This window comes from Schistocerca serialis, chromosome 3, assembly GCF_023864345.2.
Source record: "Schistocerca serialis cubense isolate TAMUIC-IGC-003099 chromosome 3, iqSchSeri2.2, whole genome shotgun sequence".
Classification (NCBI taxonomy): domain Eukaryota; kingdom Metazoa; phylum Arthropoda; class Insecta; order Orthoptera; family Acrididae; genus Schistocerca; species Schistocerca serialis.
Genome location: NC_064640.1, coordinates 161,244,807 through 161,268,221, shown reverse-complemented (window position 1 = coordinate 161,268,221; position 23,415 = coordinate 161,244,807). Strand labels below are relative to the sequence as shown.

At 43.3% G+C, this 23,415-nt stretch overlaps 1 protein-coding gene across 1 annotated transcript in view; it reads right to left on the bottom strand.

The window, feature by feature from the left end:
* LOC126470727 (protein ovarian tumor locus-like) overlaps positions 1-23,415 on the bottom strand; it is a 257,945-nt gene that overhangs the window by 32,256 nt on the left and 202,274 nt on the right. The window contains exons 5-8 of the mRNA XM_050098731.1: positions 12,193-12,347; positions 11,984-12,113; positions 11,308-11,486; positions 2,789-2,942 (exon numbers count right to left, since the gene is read on the bottom strand). Coding sequence (XP_049954688.1) covers positions 2,789-2,942; positions 11,308-11,486; positions 11,984-12,113; positions 12,193-12,347 — 618 coding nt within the window. The remainder of the gene's footprint in view (positions 1-2,788; positions 2,943-11,307; positions 11,487-11,983; positions 12,114-12,192; positions 12,348-23,415) is intronic.

Here is a 23,415-nt window from a genome sequence, read left to right as displayed (position 1 = left end):
ATTAAAATCTAGAACTTCAGCCAAAAAACCATGGCCTCTGTTTAGAAGAAACACTATTCACGAATATCTGTGGCACTAATTTTGGTGCCACCAACAGCGAGTACTTGGACAGAATTTCTTTGCATTTTGTGAAATCTCTTTCCAATAACAATCTGCTACAGTAGTCATTTAAAGCTTCACACAGAGCCATTTTGACAGCCAAATGTGTTATAATTAGCATTTATCTATCTGTAGATATATGTTTTATTTTCACTTATTGTGCAGTATTCACCATTTCTTTAACAGTCTCCTTACAGTGACTGTATATCATAGCAAGTCCCTCCAATCAAGATCTTTAATATGTACACCATTCTCAGTGCTTTGTCAATTACCATCCTAAACTTTATCCACAGTTCCCCAACATGCTCCTACCCACAGTTAAACTCTTCAAATTCCTTCCTGAGATACTGTTTAGTGCCCTACATCATAAATCACCAGCATCCATGAGATACTTTTTTTTTTACTTTTTCATGTCTGAAGATAAAGATTTTTGCAGCACAAAATCAGGCTTTGCTGGTTCCCTACTATAATTAATTGGGGGGTACACTTACTGGAACAGTGTTATCAGATGCTTCATGTCCTGATATTCACTACAATCACATCTCTCATCATTCTCATCTATAAGGCCCCAGTTGCTCAAGTTTGCCCTCACTTGTGCTGTGCCCACTCTGATGCGATTCAGGTTCCTCCAAATCTTCCATCTCAAGCTCTTGCCACTCAGTATCTTCTGTACTGTGGAGTAGTCTTTTCGAAGTTCAGTGAGTTATTGGTTCAGTCTTTCATACCCACTGGAAGCATCAAACAAGGCATGACACTCATTAAAGGTATACTTAATCTTCTCAATGTGGTTGTGAGCAGCCTTCGTGAGTTGGGATCTCTAATCCAGGCACTTAATATAATTTATAAAGCTAGTTATTAGTCAACATGTCTCATATATGCTTACACTGGCCTTTTTTCCCTGTGAACAAATCTGGATCACACTGGGCAAGCATACTCTGTCATGGAAGAGCACAGTGCCAGACAGTGCTTTGCAGAACCTTTGATCTTGCTCCCCATTTGCCACTCGATATTTTTTTTCAGCATGTTATTTCTTGCTACTTTCTGGTGTGTCTTCTTACAGAGATGTTTGTAAGTCAATGACCAGTCCAGTATCACACTCTCATATGTAAGTTTACCTGTGTGTAACAGAGCGATGTCATTCCAAGTTACGTTTAGCATTTGATTTGCTTGTTTTGGGTGAAGATTGAAGGTGCTGACTTGTGTCCAATGGATTTGGTTCGATGGAATTTTTTGCGATAATATTCTGACATGATGCTTACGTTTTGTTCTACCTCCTCAAAACTTTCCCCAAGTTGCGATGAGCAGGTAGTCACAGGAAATAGGTCATTTAATTTGGTGTTGGTTGGTCATTGGTATACATGCTGAGTAAGAGGGGAGCCAGGACACTATCCTGGAGGTGAGCCAATTTTTCTGCTGCTGCCATTGGCTCTTTCTGACCCCCCCCTTCCCAGCCCAATCTGTAAGTGGTTGTACCCCATTCTTCAATGGCTGCCCCAACAGGCTATTAAAGTTTCAATGCCATTTCTTTACCACATACTTATGTGAAGGTGATATCTTTTTCAATATTATTAATACACTACCAAAACTTCAGGAAAGAAGAAGCAGCAATCTTTTTTGTTGAGAAGGGAGGGATGGCAGTATTCGTGTAAAGATTTAATAATAAGCAGCAGAAGCCAAATTCTTTTTCTCTCTTTCCCAGAAATCCCTTTTGTTTACCATGATGTCCTGTTTTGATGTATACAGTTAAATCATGTTTTATAAAAAGGTATGTTTTTGTACTATATTTTCCACTCATTTCACATATCTACATATTCACTTCGTCATTTTGAGCTCTGCAGGTGTAAAACTGTCTTTGGACCACAAAAACTATCATTAATATTCCATATACAGGAATACATTGCTCTTACCTTAACTACAATTTACCTGAAACATAATTTACATAGAGTAACCACTTTTGCAGTCTTTGATGAAAATTTTGTTGTAAAGGGTTTTTACTGGCTACCACGAAACATTCATTGGATTAAGGAAGTTGTCACCTAAAGCACATGTACTACTCCTGTTAACTGCAATGTTGTTCTCAAGAAAGGAGTTTTAATAAAAAAACTATGTGGTTGTAAATAGTATTTTATTACTAAACACCTGAAACAAAATTAAGTTATTGTAGGATGATAGAGTAAAATGCCATTTAATATTGCATCAACGACATCTTAGGTTTTGCACTGCATCTCTTCTGCATTGTTTAGTTGGCAAGCTGTTTTAGGCAAGAGAATGATGATAAATTCATTTTGCACAAACCCCCCCCCCCCCCCCCCCCCCGCTCCATTCATATGTTCCATATGATCCTGGTTACACCAGCTTCCTTATGCACCTGTATCCACTGAACTGTGTGTTGAACCAAACTATTGTACCCAGTGATGACCATCGAAGTTAACTGTGGTACCTACAATAACCCACAATTATTGCAGAATGTCCACGACGTACTTTGAAAACAGGATATTAGCACATATTTCAACAGCTGTGGCTACAGTAGCAATTGTTTACACATTCTTGCAAAATGTTATTTTTTTGAAGATATTCTAAGCAATTATAAATTACATGAGTATCTTCTTGTATGCAGGTCTAGTATCTCAACTTACCCGTTTACCTACCTTACATTTGTTTGGGGTATTATGCCGGCATTCACACTTACATTTTTGCAAGATCTTCCACATACACAACAACTGGTCCCTCATCTGGTTCCATATGTTGTATGTAAGCATAAAATAGTTTTTCTGGGTTAAGTTTCACCAAGCACCTGACGCCTTCACCAAGTTCATTTCCTTGAAGAATTCCATATTTTTTGTCTAACAGAAAAAGAAAAACCAACATAAAAACAGCTAAGTCCCACATTCAGTGACATAATCATGTTCAAAAATACAAGGACTGAATGGACTCATTCGAACACCAAATTTCATTTACTTTTAATTTTAAAAAAAACTGCTAAGCGAGAGGGGAAAGAAACAAGAGGCTACATACAAATGTAAAATCTGCTGTTGAAAACTGAGAGCTACAAAAAATAATTATTCAACTTGCAAATAAAGCAAAAGTGTCTTATTTATGGGAGTTGAGTGGCACAAGCTTACTCCATTGTACTGATAATAGCTATATGACAAAAACTGATCTCGCAGTAAGACTACAATGCATAATACATGTTGTTTTTTCCAGGATGTTGGGAGGGACATAGTAGGGCTGCTAAGTGCAGTTGGGAAGTTTAAGTGGGGGAAAGGGGGGGGGGGGTTAGGGAATGCAGCAGGAAAGCGGAGACGTAGAGAAAAGGAAAAAGACTGGTGGGTGCGTCGGTGCAGGATGGGAGCAGCAAAGGGGATAGCTGGGTGATGGAGAGGAACTAGAGAAGGTCAAGATCATGTGAGTAAGGGAACATAAGACATATTGCAGGTAAAATCCTCATCGACACAATTCAGGAAAGTTTGTACTGGTAGGAAGGATCCAGATTGCACTGGCTGTGAAGAAGTTTAAGTGAAGCACATTGTGTTGGCCAGCACGTTCAGCAACTGGCTGGTCCCACTAACTCTTGGCCATAGTTTGTCGGCAGGTCATTCATGCGGACAGACACCTTATTGGTTGTCATGCCTATGTAGAAAGCAGTGCAGTGATTGCAGCTTAGTTTGTAGTTCACACAATTGCTTTCAGAAGTAGCCCTGCCTTTGACTGGATAAGAGATGCCTATGACCAGACTGGTGGTGGTGGTGGTGGTGGGAGGAGGAGGATGTATGAGACAAGTTTTGCAGCTATGTCTATTTAAGGGACATGAGCTATGAGGCAAAGGGTTGGAAGCAAAGTTAGAGTAGTGATGGACAAGCATAATGCGTAGGTTCAGTGGTCAGCAGAATACCACTCTGGGAGGGGAGGGAAGGGTGATGGGTGGGATATTCCTCATTTCAGGGTACAGAGGTAGCTGAAACCCTGGCAGAGAATGTGATTTGGTTGCTCCAGTCCTCAGTGGTTCTGAGTTACAAGGGGAGTGCTCCTCTGGCTGGACAGTGGGTGTGTGGGAGGTGGTACATAACTAGAGAGACAAATCATTGGAGATCTGATTCTGTACAAGGCTGGGTAGGTAATTTTTGTTTGTGAAGGCCTCAGTGAGACCCTAGTATATTTGGAGAAGGACTGCTCTTCACTACAGGTGATACAACCACAGGTGGCTAGGCCGTATGGATGGGATTTCTTGGTATGGAATGGGTGGCAGCTGTCCAAGTGGACACTTTGCTGGGGGTTGGTAGGTTTGATATGGACGGAGGTATAGCCATCCTTGAGGCTGAAGTCAACATAGGGATAGATAGCTTGTTGGGTTGAGGACAACCATGTGAAGTGAACTGGGGAAAAGGTGTGCAAGTTCTTGAGGAAAATGGATAGTGTGTCATTACCCTCAGTCCAGATCACAAAGATATCAACAATAAACCAGAGACAGATGAGGGGTTTGCGATTCTGGGTGGTTAGGAAGGATTCCTCTAGATGGCCCATGGAAAGATTGGCGCCATACGGGTGCCAATTGCTGTATCATGGATTTGTTTGTAAGTGATGCCTTTACGGAGAAGTAACTGTGGGTGAGTATATAGCTAGTCATGGTGACTGGGAAGGAGGCTGCAGGTTTGGAGTTATCTGGACATAGTAAAATGTAGTGTTTGATAGTGGCAACACCATGGGCATTTTGGGTATATTAGTGTAGGAGGAGGTGGCATCAGTAGCGACAAGCTGGCACCATGTGGTAGAAGAAGAGGAACTGAGGGGAGAGTGTGGAGGAAATGATTGGTGCCTCATGGGTAAGTTACGAGTAAGAGGCTGAAGGTGTTGATCCACTACAGCAGAGATTCTATCAGTGGAGGCACAGTTGGGTTTATTAACTTCAGAAAGCACATAGAAGGTAGGACTGCAGGGGGGGGGGGGGGGGGGACTCCAGGGAGAGGTTCTGGGATAGGCCTAATGATTTGAGGAATTGTCACTGTGGCAGGGTTTGCAGGTGGAAGAATCTGATAGCTGGTGGAGTCCCTTCACAAGACAATCCTTGTGGTTCAAAACCACAATGGTGAAGTCTTTGTCAGCAAGAATGATTATAAGGCCAATATCAGTTTTTAGGTGGTGGATTGTGGTTCTTTAAATGAATGTATAGCTAGTTTCCATGTTGTCCCCCAAATCATAATGGATCCCTACTCCCACCACTTGTACCAATACAGAAAAGTTTCCTTATCTGTATCCCAAATTCAGCCCCCACATACTGTTCCTGCAGTATTGCCTAGCACATGGAGCATCCCCCATATAGCCTTAACATCAAATTACCCACCTCTGGTTGCAAATCCTTCTTCCACAATGACCTTTATCTGTTCAAATTGTCAGTCTATAACCCTCACCAACAGAGTCCTGTAAAACTATATAAATCAGGCCCAAACCACCTTCCAATACCTCCTCCCCATTCATAGAATTCAACTGTTCTGCAGTCACAAATGCCTACATCTCATCTCCCATGCTGATACTCTTGCCTTCTAAGAACTAGAGCAGCATGAACAATGCCACCTCAAAAAACTCTCAAACCTATCCACCTCTTACCCCCATCTTGGACTACCACTAACCACCACCTCAGACAAGAGCCTCCATACCTCCCTCACATCCCCTCAAAGTCAACAAACCATGCTTTGCAGACCTACATTTACCACGCCTTCAAAATCTCCTTCCCACAACCACACAGAATGCAGAACCTAAATAGAACAGAACCACAGTAATAAACATTTCCTGCAAAGTCTTCATCCCACCCAATTATCAGTCCTCTCCAAACACCGTATCTTTTGCCTCACTCCCAAATACAATCATGCTGGACCTGTTAAAGACACACTCTCCTCCTACTGGTACCCACTGGCGATTCAGCTCTGATGACGAGGTGAAAGAAGAGGTTCATAACTTCCTGAACAGCATGGCAGCGAGCTGGTATGGCATGGGCATACAAAAACTGCCACAGCATCTACAAAAATGCATCAACAGAAATGGTGATTATGTCAAAAAATAGCTAAATGTTCAAGCTGTAAACTGATGTAAACCATTGTAGAAATAAAAAGGTCTATGTACTTATAAAAAATAGGAGACCTTACTTTTGGGATTACCCGTTTACTTAATGCTAATAAATCCACAGAGATAAATTAACAACTTGAAAACTAAATAGTATTGTAAATTTGTAAAGAAATGGGAATGAAGATCTATATGTAACATTAAATACAATAATCCTAAATTATTTATACAAAACTGAATTACTGCATCACATAGTTCATTTAGGGCTTGTAGGGAAGGAAGAAGAAAAGACAACAGGATAAGGAAAGAGCGGTTGAAGGGGGTGGGGCATAGGGGGGGGGGGGGGGGCAGCATATTGGGGCAGAAACAAACCATCACAATTCATACAAATAACCAAAGTATGTAAAGCGAACAATATAATCCTAAGTAAGTTTACTTTGTTGATCTAACAGTGTTTGCTAGATTACTAATTAATTCAGTGGTGTATAAATATACTGTCAGTGTAGTGCCACCATTTACATACTAAACATGCTTCTCCCCATCCCTGATGTCTGTCCTTAACCACCACGCTACTTGGATGTGTATTTCATTGAGCACTTAGGATGATTTTGTTGCTTTATGGATTTTGGTTTTTTGTATGAATTGCAATTGGTTTGTCACCGCCCCAGTATGCTCCTCCTTCCTCCCTCTCCCCCTTTCCTGTTATTCTTTCTTCCCCTTCCCTTCCAGCCTAAAATGAACCATGTGATGCATTAACACACTTTTTCATATACAATTTTGAAGTATTTAATTTAATTTTACATACGGACCTTTGTTCCCATTTTCTTACAAATTTCCAGTACTATTTTGTTATCAAGTTGCTCATTTATTTCTGTGGATGCTAGTAATGATACTGTACCCATATAACCATGCCACCTGGCTGCATATTTTGGTAGCTAGGTTATGTAATGGCTACTCTCCAACAATTGAGTACTGATGGTGAGGATGTATGCTTGTGATGCCACACTTTGTAAGAAGGAAATTTTATTTAGTGCATTTTTTAAATTTCTGTAACACCTTCAATATCTTTACTCTTAATGACTTTTTTAAAGTTATACTTGTGCTTGTGACTATTTCATTTGGTAGACATTCCAAAGATGGGCTGCACCTGAAACACACCAATATAAACATTTTCATACAAGTGACACATTTACAGCAGGACTACCTGGGTGATGAAAACATAGCTGCAGGCTGGAGGGCAGCAGCACACAGTAGCCATTGCTGAGCTGGCTGGAACTCATGGCTCGGCCTGGACTGTGGAGGTGGCGGCATGTGGTAAAGGCTGAAGCTCAAGCAGTTGGACAGTGGTCATTGCTTCACGGCAGGAGATAGCAAATGTAGCTGTATAATGACTGGCACTGATTAAATGTCATAGTAGAAACCAGCTCTGCAGATGACAACTAGTTAGGTCTGAGGGTTTAAATATTGTGGTCCAGTGCAGAGTTTGCAGAAAAGCCATGCTTCTGTGTCACCTGGAAACCTTTGGAGTGGAGGTCGACAACCGGTGTCTGATTGTTGTTATACAGCAGCCAGTGAAATTGTCAAAGATTCCCAAGTGTTGTTCCTCTCCCAGGTGTTGGCTGCTGAATTTCAGCATCAGTGGGTGCACTGTCTGGCTAATTGTAGCTGACACCTCGTTTTGTTTCTGGGCTGCTTTTCATGCTGCTAGATTTTTAGGCTCCTGCATTTCCTCCCTCCTTACATTAATCCAGCCCCCGTTCACTGCTCAAGAGTGTGGTTGAAACAGAGACACTTTTTTCCCACCATCATTTCTACACTTTACGTTCTACTGCACAAGATCAGAGTGTAACACTTTTTCAGAACTTTTCCCCTTTGTTGTCCTTCCTGCCTTTTCATATTACAGTATGTACAGTATCTCATTCTTGTGATGCTTAAGCACATATATCTAGGTCCACTTATGTTTTTCCCCATTTTCACAATTTAACTTCACTTACTGTGGTTGAGTCATTTCTTCACTGGTCCTGAAATATCTACTATGAACCCACAAGTTGAAGAAAGGTGGGTTTTGGGTGATTCTACATCTGAGGTGGCAGTACACAATACTTATTATATTATTAGAATTATGCAGGAAGCTGGTGTGCTAATTACTATGGTGGTAATATGATGGCAGTGTTTGGTTTGATATTTCTTGATACGATTGAGCACAAGTTCCATAGTCATGTGACCATTTTGCACTGCTATCATCTGGTCCAAGTAAAAAAGAAGGGTTAGGTCTAGTGTGCCGTTTAAGTGGCTTTAGTTGGACAGGATCCCAAAGTATAGGTGCAGCAGGTAGATTAATGAGTAATAGGTGTTTAGGGTGTGGTTCTGGTGATAGTGGCACGTAACCAGAAGACACATTCCAAGATGTCACATTGTGTACCATTTACAAGCACACTCTGCCCTTCCAGTTCTGTGCACTGCCAAAGTGATCTGGTTAGTAATAGGTGCACAAATGATAACTGCTGGTTTTGGTACTGACAATATCTAGTGTAATGCTATCTTTTGAAAGAATCTGGTTTCACTTTTAATAACCTCCCTGAGGCACTCTGTCACACATTTAACAATGTGTACTTGCACGGCAGCAGGTATTTGTTTTGTGGGGGCAGACAGTGACTCATCCAGTTTGGCACTGCAGTGAATCCATGGTGGAGAGCAGAACTTCCTCAAATTCCTCATATTAAATAATTCAACCGTCAAAGAAAACACCCTGAATAAAAACTCTTGAACCTAAAACTTAAATGCCAAAGTCTGGTGTGCATGCACATGTAGCATTGCTGTTTTTCTTCTAAACTAAAGAAAACCTGCTATGGGTCAACTAGCATTGCAAACAAATTTCACCTGAAAATTGTTTTCACTTACTAGCTAAACAAGAATATTTTTCTTGAGCCTTTCTCATAAAACCAACCAACATTAGTTCGTAAGGCCACCTCGTGGCCTCAAGGCATGTGTACACACCTGAATAACTGCTGACACTTGCTTAGTTCTATGTCTCTCTATCTTCAACCACTTCCATTCTTTCTCCACAAGGGACTGCCAGTAATTTAGACAGTGCTTATGGTTCACGCTGAAATGGTCAAATTCTTCCCCCATGCACAACTGCGCATCGGGTCGGAAGTTGTAGCTTGACATTAACTAGAGAAGTCATCTTTACTAACTGACAATGTCCCTGGTGAAGCAAAATAAATTAGGTAGCATCACCAACTGCTCGAAATGGTACTTAGGAAGGCACCCAAAACAGAGAGGAGGAATTGCTTATCTTTCTAGGGCCCTTGTATTCATCTTTTTTAATCAGATGACATTTTTTTTACCTTGCAACAAAATCTCTAACAAATGATACATCATCACACAGAGTAGGCTGGCCTAATTCAAAAGGGGAGAGCATTTTTGGCTCCAGACAAACTTTTACAGAGTAAGTGGACATTTTTGTGAATTTTCAAGTAGCACACAGCCACAACAAATTGTAGAAAGATGTCTCAATTATTGTGGCTACTATTTATATAATAAATTAACATTTTCCCCACTGTATTTGAAACGTTTTCAGTTTTACTATTCGCTTGTGGCTGTAGTGCACTGGTTCATACCTTCGTTATGCACAACAGTCAGCATAATTGAAGTTGGTGCCTTGGTCAGTTGTTGCAGGCCCTGGTGTCCTGAATTTCAATAACCACTGATTAACCATAACCTGCATCACTGTTTCTGCCTGTTTTAGTGTAGGGGTCATGGTCATTGTCATTGTCACTCTCTCTCTGAGAGAGAGAGAGAGAGAGAGAGAGAGAGAGAGAGAGAGAGAGAGAGAGAGAGAGAGAGAGAACGGTTGTTGGTAGCCAATGTGACAACACTGTAGCGGCAAGTGACAGATGTCAACTATCAAGTAATTTTAATCACAATATAGTTGATCATGAAGTGTTTAAAGGGACTAAACTACTGGGTCATCAGTCCTTACATTTTATGAGAGAAACATGTAAAATGGTAAAAAGTGAAAAGTGGGGACTTGGCTGCTCCAGCTAAATAAGCAAGTCAAAGATTTTGAAAAAAGTCTTGACAGTAGTTGTAACGGAGTATAGTTGAGCAATGGTTCTCGTGCAAGATATCTGATGTCATCATGAAATTGCCACTTATTCCATATGCATAACTGACTGACATTTTCAGGTGCAACAAGCATATAATGACTATTGTGGAGCTTTCACAATGACATATGATGTCTTGTCCGAGAACCCTTTCTACAACAAATTATATATTTCTACAAACGAAACTTGGAGGACATCATTTTTAATTCTCTATTATAGATTACATACTAGCACAAGTCTGTAGTATCCACTGAAGCAATTTGTGGATGAGGTGGGAGCTGTGACAGGGAGGACAGTGGGGGGAGAGGGGAGGGGGGGGGGGGGGGGGGGGAGGGTTGTAGTACAGGTAGGGCACAATCTTTATTTGTTAATAGATACAATGAAAAGAAGGAGAAACGAATGAACTGACAAAAATTAAGATGAACACAGAAGACTAGGAAGTATTAAATCTTATTGGGACTTAACTGCAAAGGTCATCAGTCCCTAAGCTTACACACTACTTAACCTAAATTATCCTAAGGACAAACACACCAATACCTGAGGGAGGACTCGAACCTCCGCCGGGAAGAGTTTACATGAACCCTAAAAGAGTAGTGATGATTGGTGAGGGTAGAGGTAACATTGTTTTAGATGAAGTGGGATACAATTAAGAAGATATTCCTGAAAATGGCAAGCAGAAATGAGTAGCAATGACGTGGAGGTTTATAAGAAGAAAACAATAAAATGTCATTCTGAGATCAAGGAAACAGTGACAAAGAAAGAGGACAGTTTGAATACCTATTTGAGAACCACAGATACTGGAATTATGAGATAGGCACTTTGCAGTCATTGGTGCCTGGAAACATGTTCAGAGATTTTAGGAGCTGCACTGGGAAAAGAAGAGGTGGAAGAGAACTTGAAAGGTAGGTTAGAATATTGTAGTTTCCAGTTATAAGTTTTTAAAAACAGACACTGAGAACAGTTACCAACAAATTAATGCTTTTATTTAGTAATTAATTTGCTTAGCTCTACTGCAAGGAAACACAATTTCCAACACTAACATTACCTCTTTTCATATCACTCCAGGCATCAAATTCTACATTTCTGTATATATTTGGATCTAATGCCTTAGCAACCTTGTACGGAAATGGAACTAGTCCACATGCAATTAAATATTTCATGTTGCTAAGCAATTCATCATTTTCGATAGTCTCCGGTTTTGGTGAATTTGTAAACACATTAAGACTGGAAAAAGAAAAGTGCATGTAATAATTGTGCCATGAAATTTATTGAGGAAGACAGATCACAGTAAAATTACATCAAGGATATCATTAAAGTAGACCTGGAAACTTCTTGTACCTCTGCTGACTAACCACACTTATGTTGTGATTGAGCAGTATTACACTTAAAATTCAAAATTACACTTAAATTCAAAGAATGCACCAATACTTCCATACGTTACTTTCTCATAGTGTAAATTGGTAAAATGAAAGGGAACAATGAAGGAGAATGAAGTTAGTGAAGTAGTAGAGTGAAAATAAGAATAAAAATTCTATTTAACAGTGCTCAATTCTAAGGCTATGCAAAAAATGAAAGAAAAAATTCTCTCCTTAATGATTTGTTAATTCCTCTGGGTAATTTTGGTTATGGTTTACCCATTTCACAACTTTCAGATTCAGTTGAATAAATATAGTAGTTAAATTCTGAAAGTAAGGTTACACTAACAGATGGTACTAACTCACCTCTCTGTGTCCTCAAAATCCACAAAATTTTTTTTCTTTGCAGTCACTGACTTCCGTAACATTATTTCTACAGCAGTGCTTACATCATTCATCAAAAAAACATTGGAATAGAGTATTGTATAAACAATTGCTGGAAAGAGAACAAAGCTATAAGCCCTGCTTTTTATGAAAGATTATTTATTTATGTTTTAATTTGTTGAAATACTTACACTGGCAAAATCCAGCATTATTAATATAGGAATTCAGGTACACAGAATCATAATGTGTTTCTGATGAATAACATAAAACAATTTGTTCCTGATAACCATGTTTTGTAAGAGGTATTGGTGGTTTTCCAATTTGCTGGAATATGTGCACATCACGCCTACAACAGAAAATGCAAATGCATATGCAAAAACATACAACATATTTAGAAATACTGTATTTAAGATTTTTATTTCAAACACAATCACAGTCTATGACCAGTGTTACCAGTTTTAGGCTACATTGTCTATGTTTAGATGCTACTTGCGATTTAAGTACAGTAAAAATGGAGTATATGTGGGTCATACCTAGTTATCATGTCGGCAATTAATGAAACACTGTCACTCTGTATTTTATTACAACGTGGTATAGGTTTTGGACTGACGTAAACTGTTTTATGGATTGCTCCAGTTGTTAATTGTCCTTTCTTGTAATTTTTATAATCTGACATATTATTGCCGAACTTGACAGTTGTTACAGTTGGCAAAAGATGCTGTATGGTCACAGTTGCTATGTTATCATCCCAGGCTCTATATATAACCTTTGTAATCTATGTGTCTGCGGGTAGTTATGTGTGTCCATCAATCTGTTCACCCAAGGGGCCATCAAAGCTCTGTACTGTGTATGTCGATTTCTCTCTCTTCAAATATGTTCACTGTTAAACCTTTAGGCATTTTGTGTAAAATTTTCATCGCTAACTCCATTCATTCTGCATTATAGTTATTGTTCATTAAGTGGTTGATGAATATAGACTGATTATTTTTGCTATTTCCTGTGTGCTCTCGATACCTTATACTGTCTTGCAGCACCTGTCCTGGAAAAAAATCATCTGGGACTAGACCAGATCTATAGTGGTGAACACAGGATTAAGGATGAGAATCAAAGCAGACAACTTACGGGAATCCAACCCCTGGCTTTTGCTGATGCTACGACTTAACTGCAAATGACATGCAAGAGGCTTCTACCCAACTCCAAGCACTGCATTTAACAGCAAAGAAGACATGTTTATTGAACAACATCGGGAAGACCAAATTCATTATCACAGTTAAAGATATCCCTAGAATGATGTGTCAGCACTACCAAGCACACCAACATAGCCAAAGCTGTGAAGTACCTTGTAGAATGGAGGTCAGTGACATGGTAGCTCTCTAATAAAGGAAAATCTAACTAGATAGGGCATACTAAGCTTGAAGAAAAATGTCCACCTCAAAACCTCAATCAATCAATATCAAACTAAGACACTGTAACATAATAGTCAGATGATCAGTCATCTAAGCAGCACAGCACCTATCCCTAACCACGAAGACATCAATATGAAGCCTGTCATAACAGTAAAGGAAGTTCCTGTGAAAGAGTGAGAAATTATGTAGGAATGTCTTCGATATAGCTGTCTCCAGTATGGTAACTTTATCGAGAGTACAATTATATTGTATGCACCTACTATGGAAGAAATTTATATGGTTTCTAGATTTGACTGTCCAGATAAGGTGGAAGTTGAGATCACTTACTATTACTTCTTTCCTGCACAGCTTGTAAGAGCAACACTACATCTGCTGCTATGGTGTGCTTGCTCCTTCCTCAGTTCAATAAGTGGAATCATTGTCGATTTCCTCAAAGGGTCAGGATATTGGCCATCATTCCATATATTATTTAAAGAATTAAAATTAAAGGTTAATGTGTCACAGCATGCCACAATGCGTGGCCTTCATCTCAACTGGAAACTGGAGGGTGGGTGGGATGGTTGGTTTGGGAAGGGGACCAAACAGCAAGATCTTCGGTCCCATGATCTAAGGCGGCAGAAGTCAAGGGAGGAACAACACGAAGAGCACAATTCAGTTAAGGGGGAAGGGAAAGCAAGCTGGCAAACTGGTAAATAGAACAACAGGGCAGCAGGAAAAGGAAAGAACACGAGAGTGGGTGGGAGGAAACTGGGAGAACAGTGGTGCCCCAGAGACTACTACCCACATTGGAGCACCAGCATTGCCACCAACCCATCCCAATCCCCACACCATACCATGATCATGACAGTGAGGACAACACCAGGGGAAGAAGACAAAAGAGAAGGAGAAACAAAACTGCATGACAGACCGAACAAAGTGGAGGGAAAAGGCAGGCAGAATCTGGCCAGTATACAGGCACAGTCAAGGCCTCCTTAACCAATGCTTACGCTAACTGATGGACTCCAATTCCAGAATAAAATCAAGGACTTATTTCTGAGAGTACAAACCACTTTCGCAAAGAAAACCGAGAACAGACTTAACAATTCAAGGGTTGACTGCTACCACCTGAGGCAAGGAAGGTGGGGCAAAATATGGATCACCATGAGGAGAGCCCTGCAACTAAATAGGGGGGTGGGGGGAGGCAGCTCATTGCAGAGGAAAAAAACATGGGTCACCTTAGGTGGCCAATACAAAGACAGCAGAGGATTGCTGAGTCCCGCAGGATGAGGCAGGGGGAAGAACGCCACATGGTGGGAGTCTTCTTGATTGCATGAAGTTTAATGGATGGGGGGGGGGGGGGGTAGCCTCCTAAGAGTCAGCCCACAATCCAGCAAAAAAGGGATTTGATATAATGCCACTACTCTGACCCCAAAGGGGTCACAGAGAACTGGTCACAGATTAGCTGGCCACCACCCCAGCCAGATGATCAGCAAGTTCATTAGAGGAATACCTACACGGCCAGGAATCCAAAGGAAATCAACCGAACAAGCAGAATCACCATGATCAGCATGAAGGTCGTGGATTGGAAAGACCAAAGGATGACAGCAATAGCCTGAAAGCCCCTCGTTGTGTCCATACATAACAAGACTCAGGTGAATGAAGAATGTTTAATGAATGAGATGACCCATTAGACGACCATCAATTCCACAATAATCATCCCATACATGGCAGGCATGAGATGCTGTTCTGTGACAACACAAGACATGAAGGCATATCCCACAGACATCCTGGAACTCCTACAAGGGCATTCATAACAGACAACAAAACACCAGTGGAGTGATGGAGGCTTTCAGAGCCTGGAAGAGATCCATATGAATCCAGACCCAAGGAACTAACCAAAGGGGTGTGGTCAGGAGAGAACATGGCGAAGAGGACAAGGGGAGGAGATGGAAGTCAGAGCAGAGAGAAGCAAGGTAGAATCCAATTGGTAAACCCATTCGAGGGCAGGCAGGGGAGGGGGGGGGGGGCAGCAACGGAAGAGCAGATAGTAATCACATAGGAAACCAGGAGCTGGGACTGGTGAATCTAAAGGGTTCCGGATTGCAGGGTGCACCAGACGATTATCGACATCACTAATGTAAAAAACACCAGTGGCTACAAAGATACCACAATTTTAAACTGGGTCCAAGAGGAGCAGCGTGGAAGGGGCAGCTGATCCATAAACTCGACAACCATAGTCCAGACGAGACAAAACTAGTGCCCAGTAAAGGCAGAGAAGGGTTGAACATTATGAAAACAGCCAACCTTCAGGTGACAGATATGGGACAACCAAGTAAACTTGTTGAAAAGAATATCTAAGAAACGAACTAGGGGAACACGCTCAGGTGTTGGGCATCGAGGTAGAGCTCTGGATCAGTATGGGCCATAGTACGGTGACAGAAATGCACCACTCTCGACTTAAGGGAAGAGAATGGAAAACTGTGTGAGTGTGTCCACGTGGAAGTGTGCCTGATGGCATCCCGGAACTGTCATCTCGTAGAGGCCACTGAGTGGGAGCTTACCCCAGTACAGAAATCATCCACACACAGAGCAGTGGTTACCAACAGCCCTTCAGAGGCCACAACTCATTAATAGCTATGAGAAAAAAAAGGGCACTTCATACAGAGCCATGTGGAATGCCATTCTCCTGGGTCTGCAGAGAGCTGAGAACAGTGCCAACCTGGACTCCGAATGACTGGAGGGGAAGGGAACTCATGAATAAAAATCTGAAGGGGGAGGGGCGAGGGGGTGGGGGTGGGGTGGGGACACCCGAAGACACCACCCACTGAATGTGAGGAGGATCTGATGGCACCAAGCCGTGTTGTATGCTTTACAATCATCAAAGGAAGCTGCAACAAAATGGCAACACAGAGAAAAGGCCTGCTGAACTGCAGTTTCCAATCAAAGCAGATGATACATTGGACACTGTCTCTTCCGAAAGCTGTACCGGTAAGGAGATAAAAGATCCTGAGATTCAAAGACCCAGTTGTGCTGACAAGCCACCATCGTTCTAGTAACCTGCAGGGGACATTGGTCAGGCTGATTGGCCAGTGATTATCAAGGCACAATGAATCCTTGCTGAGCTTATGGGCAGTAACCACAATACTGCCCCTTCATTGAGAGGGGATAATGCTTTGGAGCCAGATATGATTAAACACCTGAAGGACATATTGTCATTGTGGAGGATAGATGTATTAAAGCAATTGGATATGGATGGAATCAGGGCTAGGAGCTGAATCATGGAAGGAGGAGAGGGCCAGAAGAAGCTCCCATTCAGTAGAAGCTTCACTGTCTGATTCCACCTGTAAGGGACGAAAAACATGTGGGAAGCTTCAGCCTGCTGTTTCCAGAGGAGGAAGGCAGCTGGATAGGAGGTTGACACCGATCCAGTCACAAAATTGGTCGTGAGATGTTCCACGAGAACTGATGGATCTGTACAAAGTCCACCTGAAAGGGCGGGGAAGACAGCCACCGTCCACCTTTGAGGGTGTGGAGTGTAGCCCACACCCATGACAAAGGGAGAAAAGAACCTAGAGAAGACGCAAAGCAGTCCCAACACACCCATTTGGTTTGTTTGATTAAAGTGTGGATTATCTTATCAGATAGATCATGCACTACTTCATCAGTACAACATGACAAAGAAGGTATAATCATGACCTGGGACATATATAGAGGCTGACTAGCACGATGGAAAGCCCAGCGGGCTAATGTGGTCATCAGGAGGTGGGAAGGGAATGAGAGAATCAAAAGAAATTTGTCATGATCACAGAGGTCATCATGTGGTAATGAGTGTAAGGAAGGAAGAAGGGAAGGGAAGGGAAGGAGAGGAGAGGGGAGGGGAGAGAGCAGGATATGAATGGCAGAGAAAGTGCCACATGCAGAACTGAAATGAAGAGGGGGAACCATCATTAAGGAGGGATAGGTTGTGGTTCACAAGAAATTGGTGATGGGAATTAAAAACTTTGAGGAGCAGGAAGGGAGTCACTGAAGGAGGATAGTGAGGACAGCAGATGTAGTTGGCCTGTTAGGATGGAGACAGAGAATGCAAACCATGACCACTGAGTCCAAGTGGACCTGGATGGCAACTGCTTTCAATGTGGTATAAAGTGGGATCCATGTAGTAACAATATCCACATGAACCAATGTGCAAACGCCATTATAAGCCCTCAAAGCACCGGCCCAGTTCCGATAAAGCATGTAACCCATGAAGGGTCGGTGAGTATCAGTAAAATGAGACACAAGCTGCCGAGTAAAAGGCAATAGGTGACTGCAACTCTAGGAGGTGACAGTAATAGCAATCACAGTTCCATTGAAGAAGCACGAAGCATGTACCACATGGAAAGAGAACAGGCTGGAGCCAATCACACCACAGGGTCACCATCCATCACCAACAAGGGTGGGTGACGTCCATAAATAAGAAGTCAGACTCTGGTTGCAATGGAGGAGATGGTGCCTCTGGGACCATGGGGGAGGGGCTTATCCTGGACACTGGACTCGCATTCGGGAGGACGACTGTTCAATCCCGTCTCCGGCCATCCTGATTTAGGTTTTCCATGATTTCCCTAAATCGTTTCAGGCGAATGCCGAGGTGGTTCCTTTGAAAGGGCATGGCCGATTTCCTTCCCAATCCTTCCCTAACCCGAGCTTGCCCTCCGTCTCTAATGACCTCGTTGTCGACGGGACGTTAAACACTAACCACCACCACCACCACCACCACCACCACCACCACCACCACCACCACCACCACCACCACCACCACCACCACCACCGCTTATCCTGGGACTTGTGTGTCTTCTTTTCTTTCATAGCTCAAGGAGGACAGAGAAGGCTTTTGCTAGATCTGGAACCGACACGGCAGGTGACATTGGGGGCCTCAGATTGTGTGTCCCTTGGCTGTGACACCAGGCAGAGGGGTCCCAGGAGTGAGCCCCACCACCGGTGGATGCCAAAGAAGGGGGAGCGACACCCTGGAGGGGTGGGCGTGGGAACTGCAGGGAGGAGGGGGAGAGGAGAGCAGAGGGGGGGGGGGGGGGGGGGGGCAGTACTGGGGTAAGGAAGAGGGAGGACAGGGAAAGGATGTAACAAAGGTAAAAGTCAGTCATCGACACAGGATGAAGTCTGTCATATTTCTGATGGGCCTCAGTGTAAGATAAACGATCAAGGGACTTATACTCTTGTATCTTCTTTCCTTTCTTATAAGGCAGAGAAGGAACAAGAGAATCAATGGGAAGTGGCCACTATCACAGAGGTCATCATGTGGCAACTAGTGTAAGGGGGGGGGGGGGGGGGGGGGAAAGACCAACCACTCAAATGAGTAGGGGAATCATCAAAAAGAAGGCATAGGTCGTAGTCCGCAAGAAATTGGTCAATGACTAGCCCCCCAACTAGACAAAGAAGCACTGCCCCACAAAGGTTATGGACATTAAAATCCCTAAGCAGGCGGAAGGGAGAGGGGGGTGGCTGAAGGAGAATAGTTAGGGCAGCCGGTGTAGGTGGCCCATCGAGAGGGAGGGATTGGAAACCATGACTTCAGAGCCAAAGTGAACATGGACACCGACTGCTTCCAATGTCGTATGAAGTTGCTTCCAAATACTAACAATGTCAGAATGGACCAATGTGCAAAGACCGGTTCTGACAAAAAGCACAAAACCCAAAAAAGGTCAGTGAGTGAGGACCAGGAAGAGATTCCTGGAGAACAACACAAGCTGCTGAGTAAAAGGCAATAATGGATTGCAACTCTGGGAGGTGACCGTAGTACACATTACAGTTCCACTGAATAAGCATGGAGCAGGTATCCAAATCGGAGGCAAATGGGCCGGAGCCAATCATGTTGCAGGGGTGAAACACTTTCCCAACTACCTGGTATGTACTAGCACTGACAGGAACACATTTATCACCACAATTCTGTTGTTTGTTGAGAAGAATATCGAGGAAGAGTTCAGCAAATGGAGTATCTCAGTAAGATGAGTGAAGTGGACACCCACTCAATGAGGGGAGCCCATGTGTTCAGACACTGGTGTGTGTTGTCCTGATTGTCACTCTCCACTCTCACCAGATTGCCCGGCTATAAGACGGAGAGAAAGATACAGGAATACACCAATGACGATATGGTGACATCCCTAAATAAGAAGTTAGAATCAGGTTGTGTGGAGGGAGAGAGCACCTGCAGTGGCACAGGGGGAAGGTTTGTTTTCTTCTTTTCTTTAATAGGTCGGGGGGGGGGGGGGAGAGGGGGGGCAGGACACAGAGGAAGAACTGGCTTCTGCAAGATCTGGAACTGAAAGAGAGCAGGTGACTTTTGGGCACACAGACTACGTGTCCTATGGTTGAGATGCACTAGCAGGCCTCTGGCCTGAGGGATGTGGGGGAGGGATACCAAGAGGAAGCCCCATCACTGGTGGGGGCCGAAGAAGGGGGACACCTCTCTGGTCGGGGAGGGGAGGGGGGGAGGAGGACTGAGGTAAGGAAGAGGGAGGAGGGAGAAAGGACGTAACAGTGGCAAAGGTAGAAGCCATCGAGACAGGTTAAAGTCTCTCGTATTTCTGATGACCTTCAGTGTGAGAAACAATCAAGGGATTTCTATTCGTGTATCTTTCTCTCCTTCTTATAGCCGGGCAATCTTGTGAGAGTGGAGAGTGGAGAGTGACAGTCAGGACAACACACACCAGTGTCTGAACACATGGGCTCCGCTCATTGAGTGGGTGTCCACTTCACTCATCTTACTGAGAGACTCCATTTGCTGAACTCTTCCTCGATATTCTTCTCAACAAACAACAGAATTGTGGTGACAAATGTGTTCCTGTCAGTGCTAGTACATACCAGGTAGTTGGGAAAGTGTTTCACCCCAAGCTGGCGAGCTTCACTCTCCTCCTAGGGTGTAGCCAGTGAAGGGAAGGCCGCAGGGTCATAAGCAGCAGCATTAAATAATCCATTAGCAGCTAGGGATATGGCCATAGAAGAACAGCCACTTTTATGGAGCTTGATACATTTCATACACAAAGTAACCACCCTGATACAACCTACTCTGATCAGGGGCTCTCCCCATGGGTGCCACCCAGCCACAGCAAGGGCTGACTGACAGGACAGCCATTTCCCCGAGTTCCAATGCTCCAGAATGACAAGCAACCACTCCTGGGCATACATTGAGAGGAAACAGCTCAGGTATCTTAAGTGTGATCCCTACGTTGTCAGGGGGCTCAGCCCGATGGCTATATAACAGCCCTACCACACAGACTGGCTACACGTGTTGGTAATCCAGCAGGGCAGAGGTGGGCTATGACAAGGAAGGAAGAGGGGGCAGGAAGGTGGAAGGGAGCGGGAAGAGGTACACACACCACAGATGCTAGGGAGCAAGTTTGTCCCCAAACAGCTAGGGAGCAAGTTCGTCTCCAAACAGCTCACACTATGGAAAGAAAATTTAGAAGTGGGGTCCAAGCTCAAAAAGGGGGACTAAAAACACCAAAAAAAGGGCAATGGGAACAAAACTGTAAGGAATACAGGAAACAAGGTGGATAGCCAGGATGAAATAAATAAGAACACAAAGGAGATGGAGGGGGGCATTCGGGAAGGAGTGAGGACAGGGAGGGAGGAGCACGGGGAAGGGAATGCAACCCAGGAAGGAAGAATGGGCTGAAATAACTCTGGGTCCCATGTGTGCCACGCACGAACTCACAAAATAACTGAGCTGTGTGTGTGTGTGTGTGTGTGTGTGTGTGTGTGTGTGTGTGTGTGTGTGTGTGTGTGTGTGTGTGTGTGTAGCATCTTTTTAAGGATAGACAGGACATAAATAAAGTTTTAAGTGAGGTCAGGATTGAAACAAACCTTTAGTTTGAGAAAGAAACTAAATGGCTTAAGTTTGGCGTATTGTTTCAGCACAAACAGCCGTTTATTAAAGATCTTCAGCAATCGGCAAAAATTTTATTCCCACCAAATTTTATGTTAGTCAATGTGAAATGCCAGTTACCTCTATTGCATCACAATATTCAAGGACTAAGAAGCAAAATTAATGCAACTGATTATATGCATTGATGAATTAGAATCATCAAACCTAATTGACAGTCCCATTCTGAACATTACATGACCATTGGTACAGATACAGGGGTCGGACAAGAATACGGAAACACCAAAAAAAACACAACACATTACGATGCCTATTACAGTGTAGGAAACCCACTGGCATCCGAAACAGCTTCCACTTGTCTTGGAATGGATAAATACAGGTCTTGTAGGGTTTCCAAGGGGATCTTACACCATTTTCCTGCAAAATAGAGCAATATCAGGTAATAATGATTTGTTTTGTTTTAGGGCACAAAAACAACTAGGGTCATATGCACCCATGATGGAACTGTAGAACATGAGGACAAAAAAAGGAGTTAAAAACGACTACACATGAAGCCCAATCAACGGAAGGAAAGACTGTTAAAGACACGGACTGAGTATTTTATGGACCTTTCTCCATAGAGAGACAGAGGTCCTGGACTAAAGATTAAATGTCCTTCACCGTATTACGACGATGGGTAAAAAGTAAAACACAGTCAATACCCGATGTGTCATTTGCTAAAATGGCCGATCACTCAGACGGCAAACATAAGCGGTTTTTAAAAAAAGAGACATTCTGTCAGGAAATGGCAAAACATCAAAGGTTGAGGGCAATGAGAACAATCTAGTGGGGGAGCACCACTTAACAAATGGTAGTGGGGGAGCACCACTTAACAAATGGTGATGACTCAAAAGAAGTGCCCAATACACAACCTATCTAAAATGCTCTCCTCATGGTGAGATCGCCAGGAGAAGGTCATCCAAGCCACTGGGAAAGGTTAATTCTCCTGAGCTTGTTCTCATGGAGGGAGGGCCAGTGGTGATGTCAAAGTGACACCACATGCTGACAGACGGCAACACACAATCAGCACACGGAATGGAAGAACTAGCAGGCTGAGGTACAAGGACTGCAACCTTGGCAGCAGCGGCAGCAGCCCCGTTTTCCATCAGACCAATTTGACCGACCAGGATGCACATAAACATCACAGTGACTCGATCAGGAGTGAGCAAGTGACAGCTTTCCTGGACTCGTTGCACTAATGGATGGACAGTGTACAGCACACACAGGCCCTGAAGGGCACAGAGTCAAAGCAGATGACACAATCATAAAGCCTGTGTCGCAGGAGGTACTGCATGACCTGATGCAGGATACTGAGCAGTGTTCTGGAAGTTGATACCGAAAACTGAAAACTGTTGGTGCTAATGACTAAGGCACACCTGACACCATGGTCAGTCAGAGCCATCAGTGTACAAAAAGGTACTATCACAAAGTTCTGTGCGAAGGTTGTGAAACTTACAGTGACACAGCGAGGCTGGAGTAGTGTCCTTCGGAAGTGAAAGAAGGCCAAGGTGATCACAGGCTGCCACACGAAGCCAAGGTGGTGAAGGGTTCACACCTACCAGGAAAATTGCTTTGAGTATGAAGTTAAGCTGCCAGAGCAAGAGCCAAAAGCGAACTCGAGGAGTTAACAGAACAGTGACTCACCCCATACTGATGACCCAACGAAGGAGGTGGCACAGGGTGGGTGACCAGGCATGGCAGATTAACAGCATGAGTATCTGCTGAGGAGTAGGTAATGGTGTTACGACAGCAGTAGTATGGCAGCTTCTGCATACAGACTCTCAACCGGGCTAGTGTAAAAGGTGCCAGTGGCCAAACAGAGGCCACGATGGTGGATAGAATTGAGATGGCGTAAGAGGGACAGATGGGTAGATGCAAAAATGGAATGCCCATACTCTAGTTTCAAACAGACAAGGGACCAGTACAAACAGAAGATGGCGGTCCAATCCGCTCCCCAGGAAGTGCTGCTGAGGACAGATAGGACACTGCAGGACCGTGTACAGCGGGTGGCCAGCTAAGGTATGTGGGAGGACCAAGAAAGCTTCCTATCAAGTGTGAGCTCCAGGAATTTTGTAGTTTCAATGGACATAGGGCAACTGACCCAAAATGTA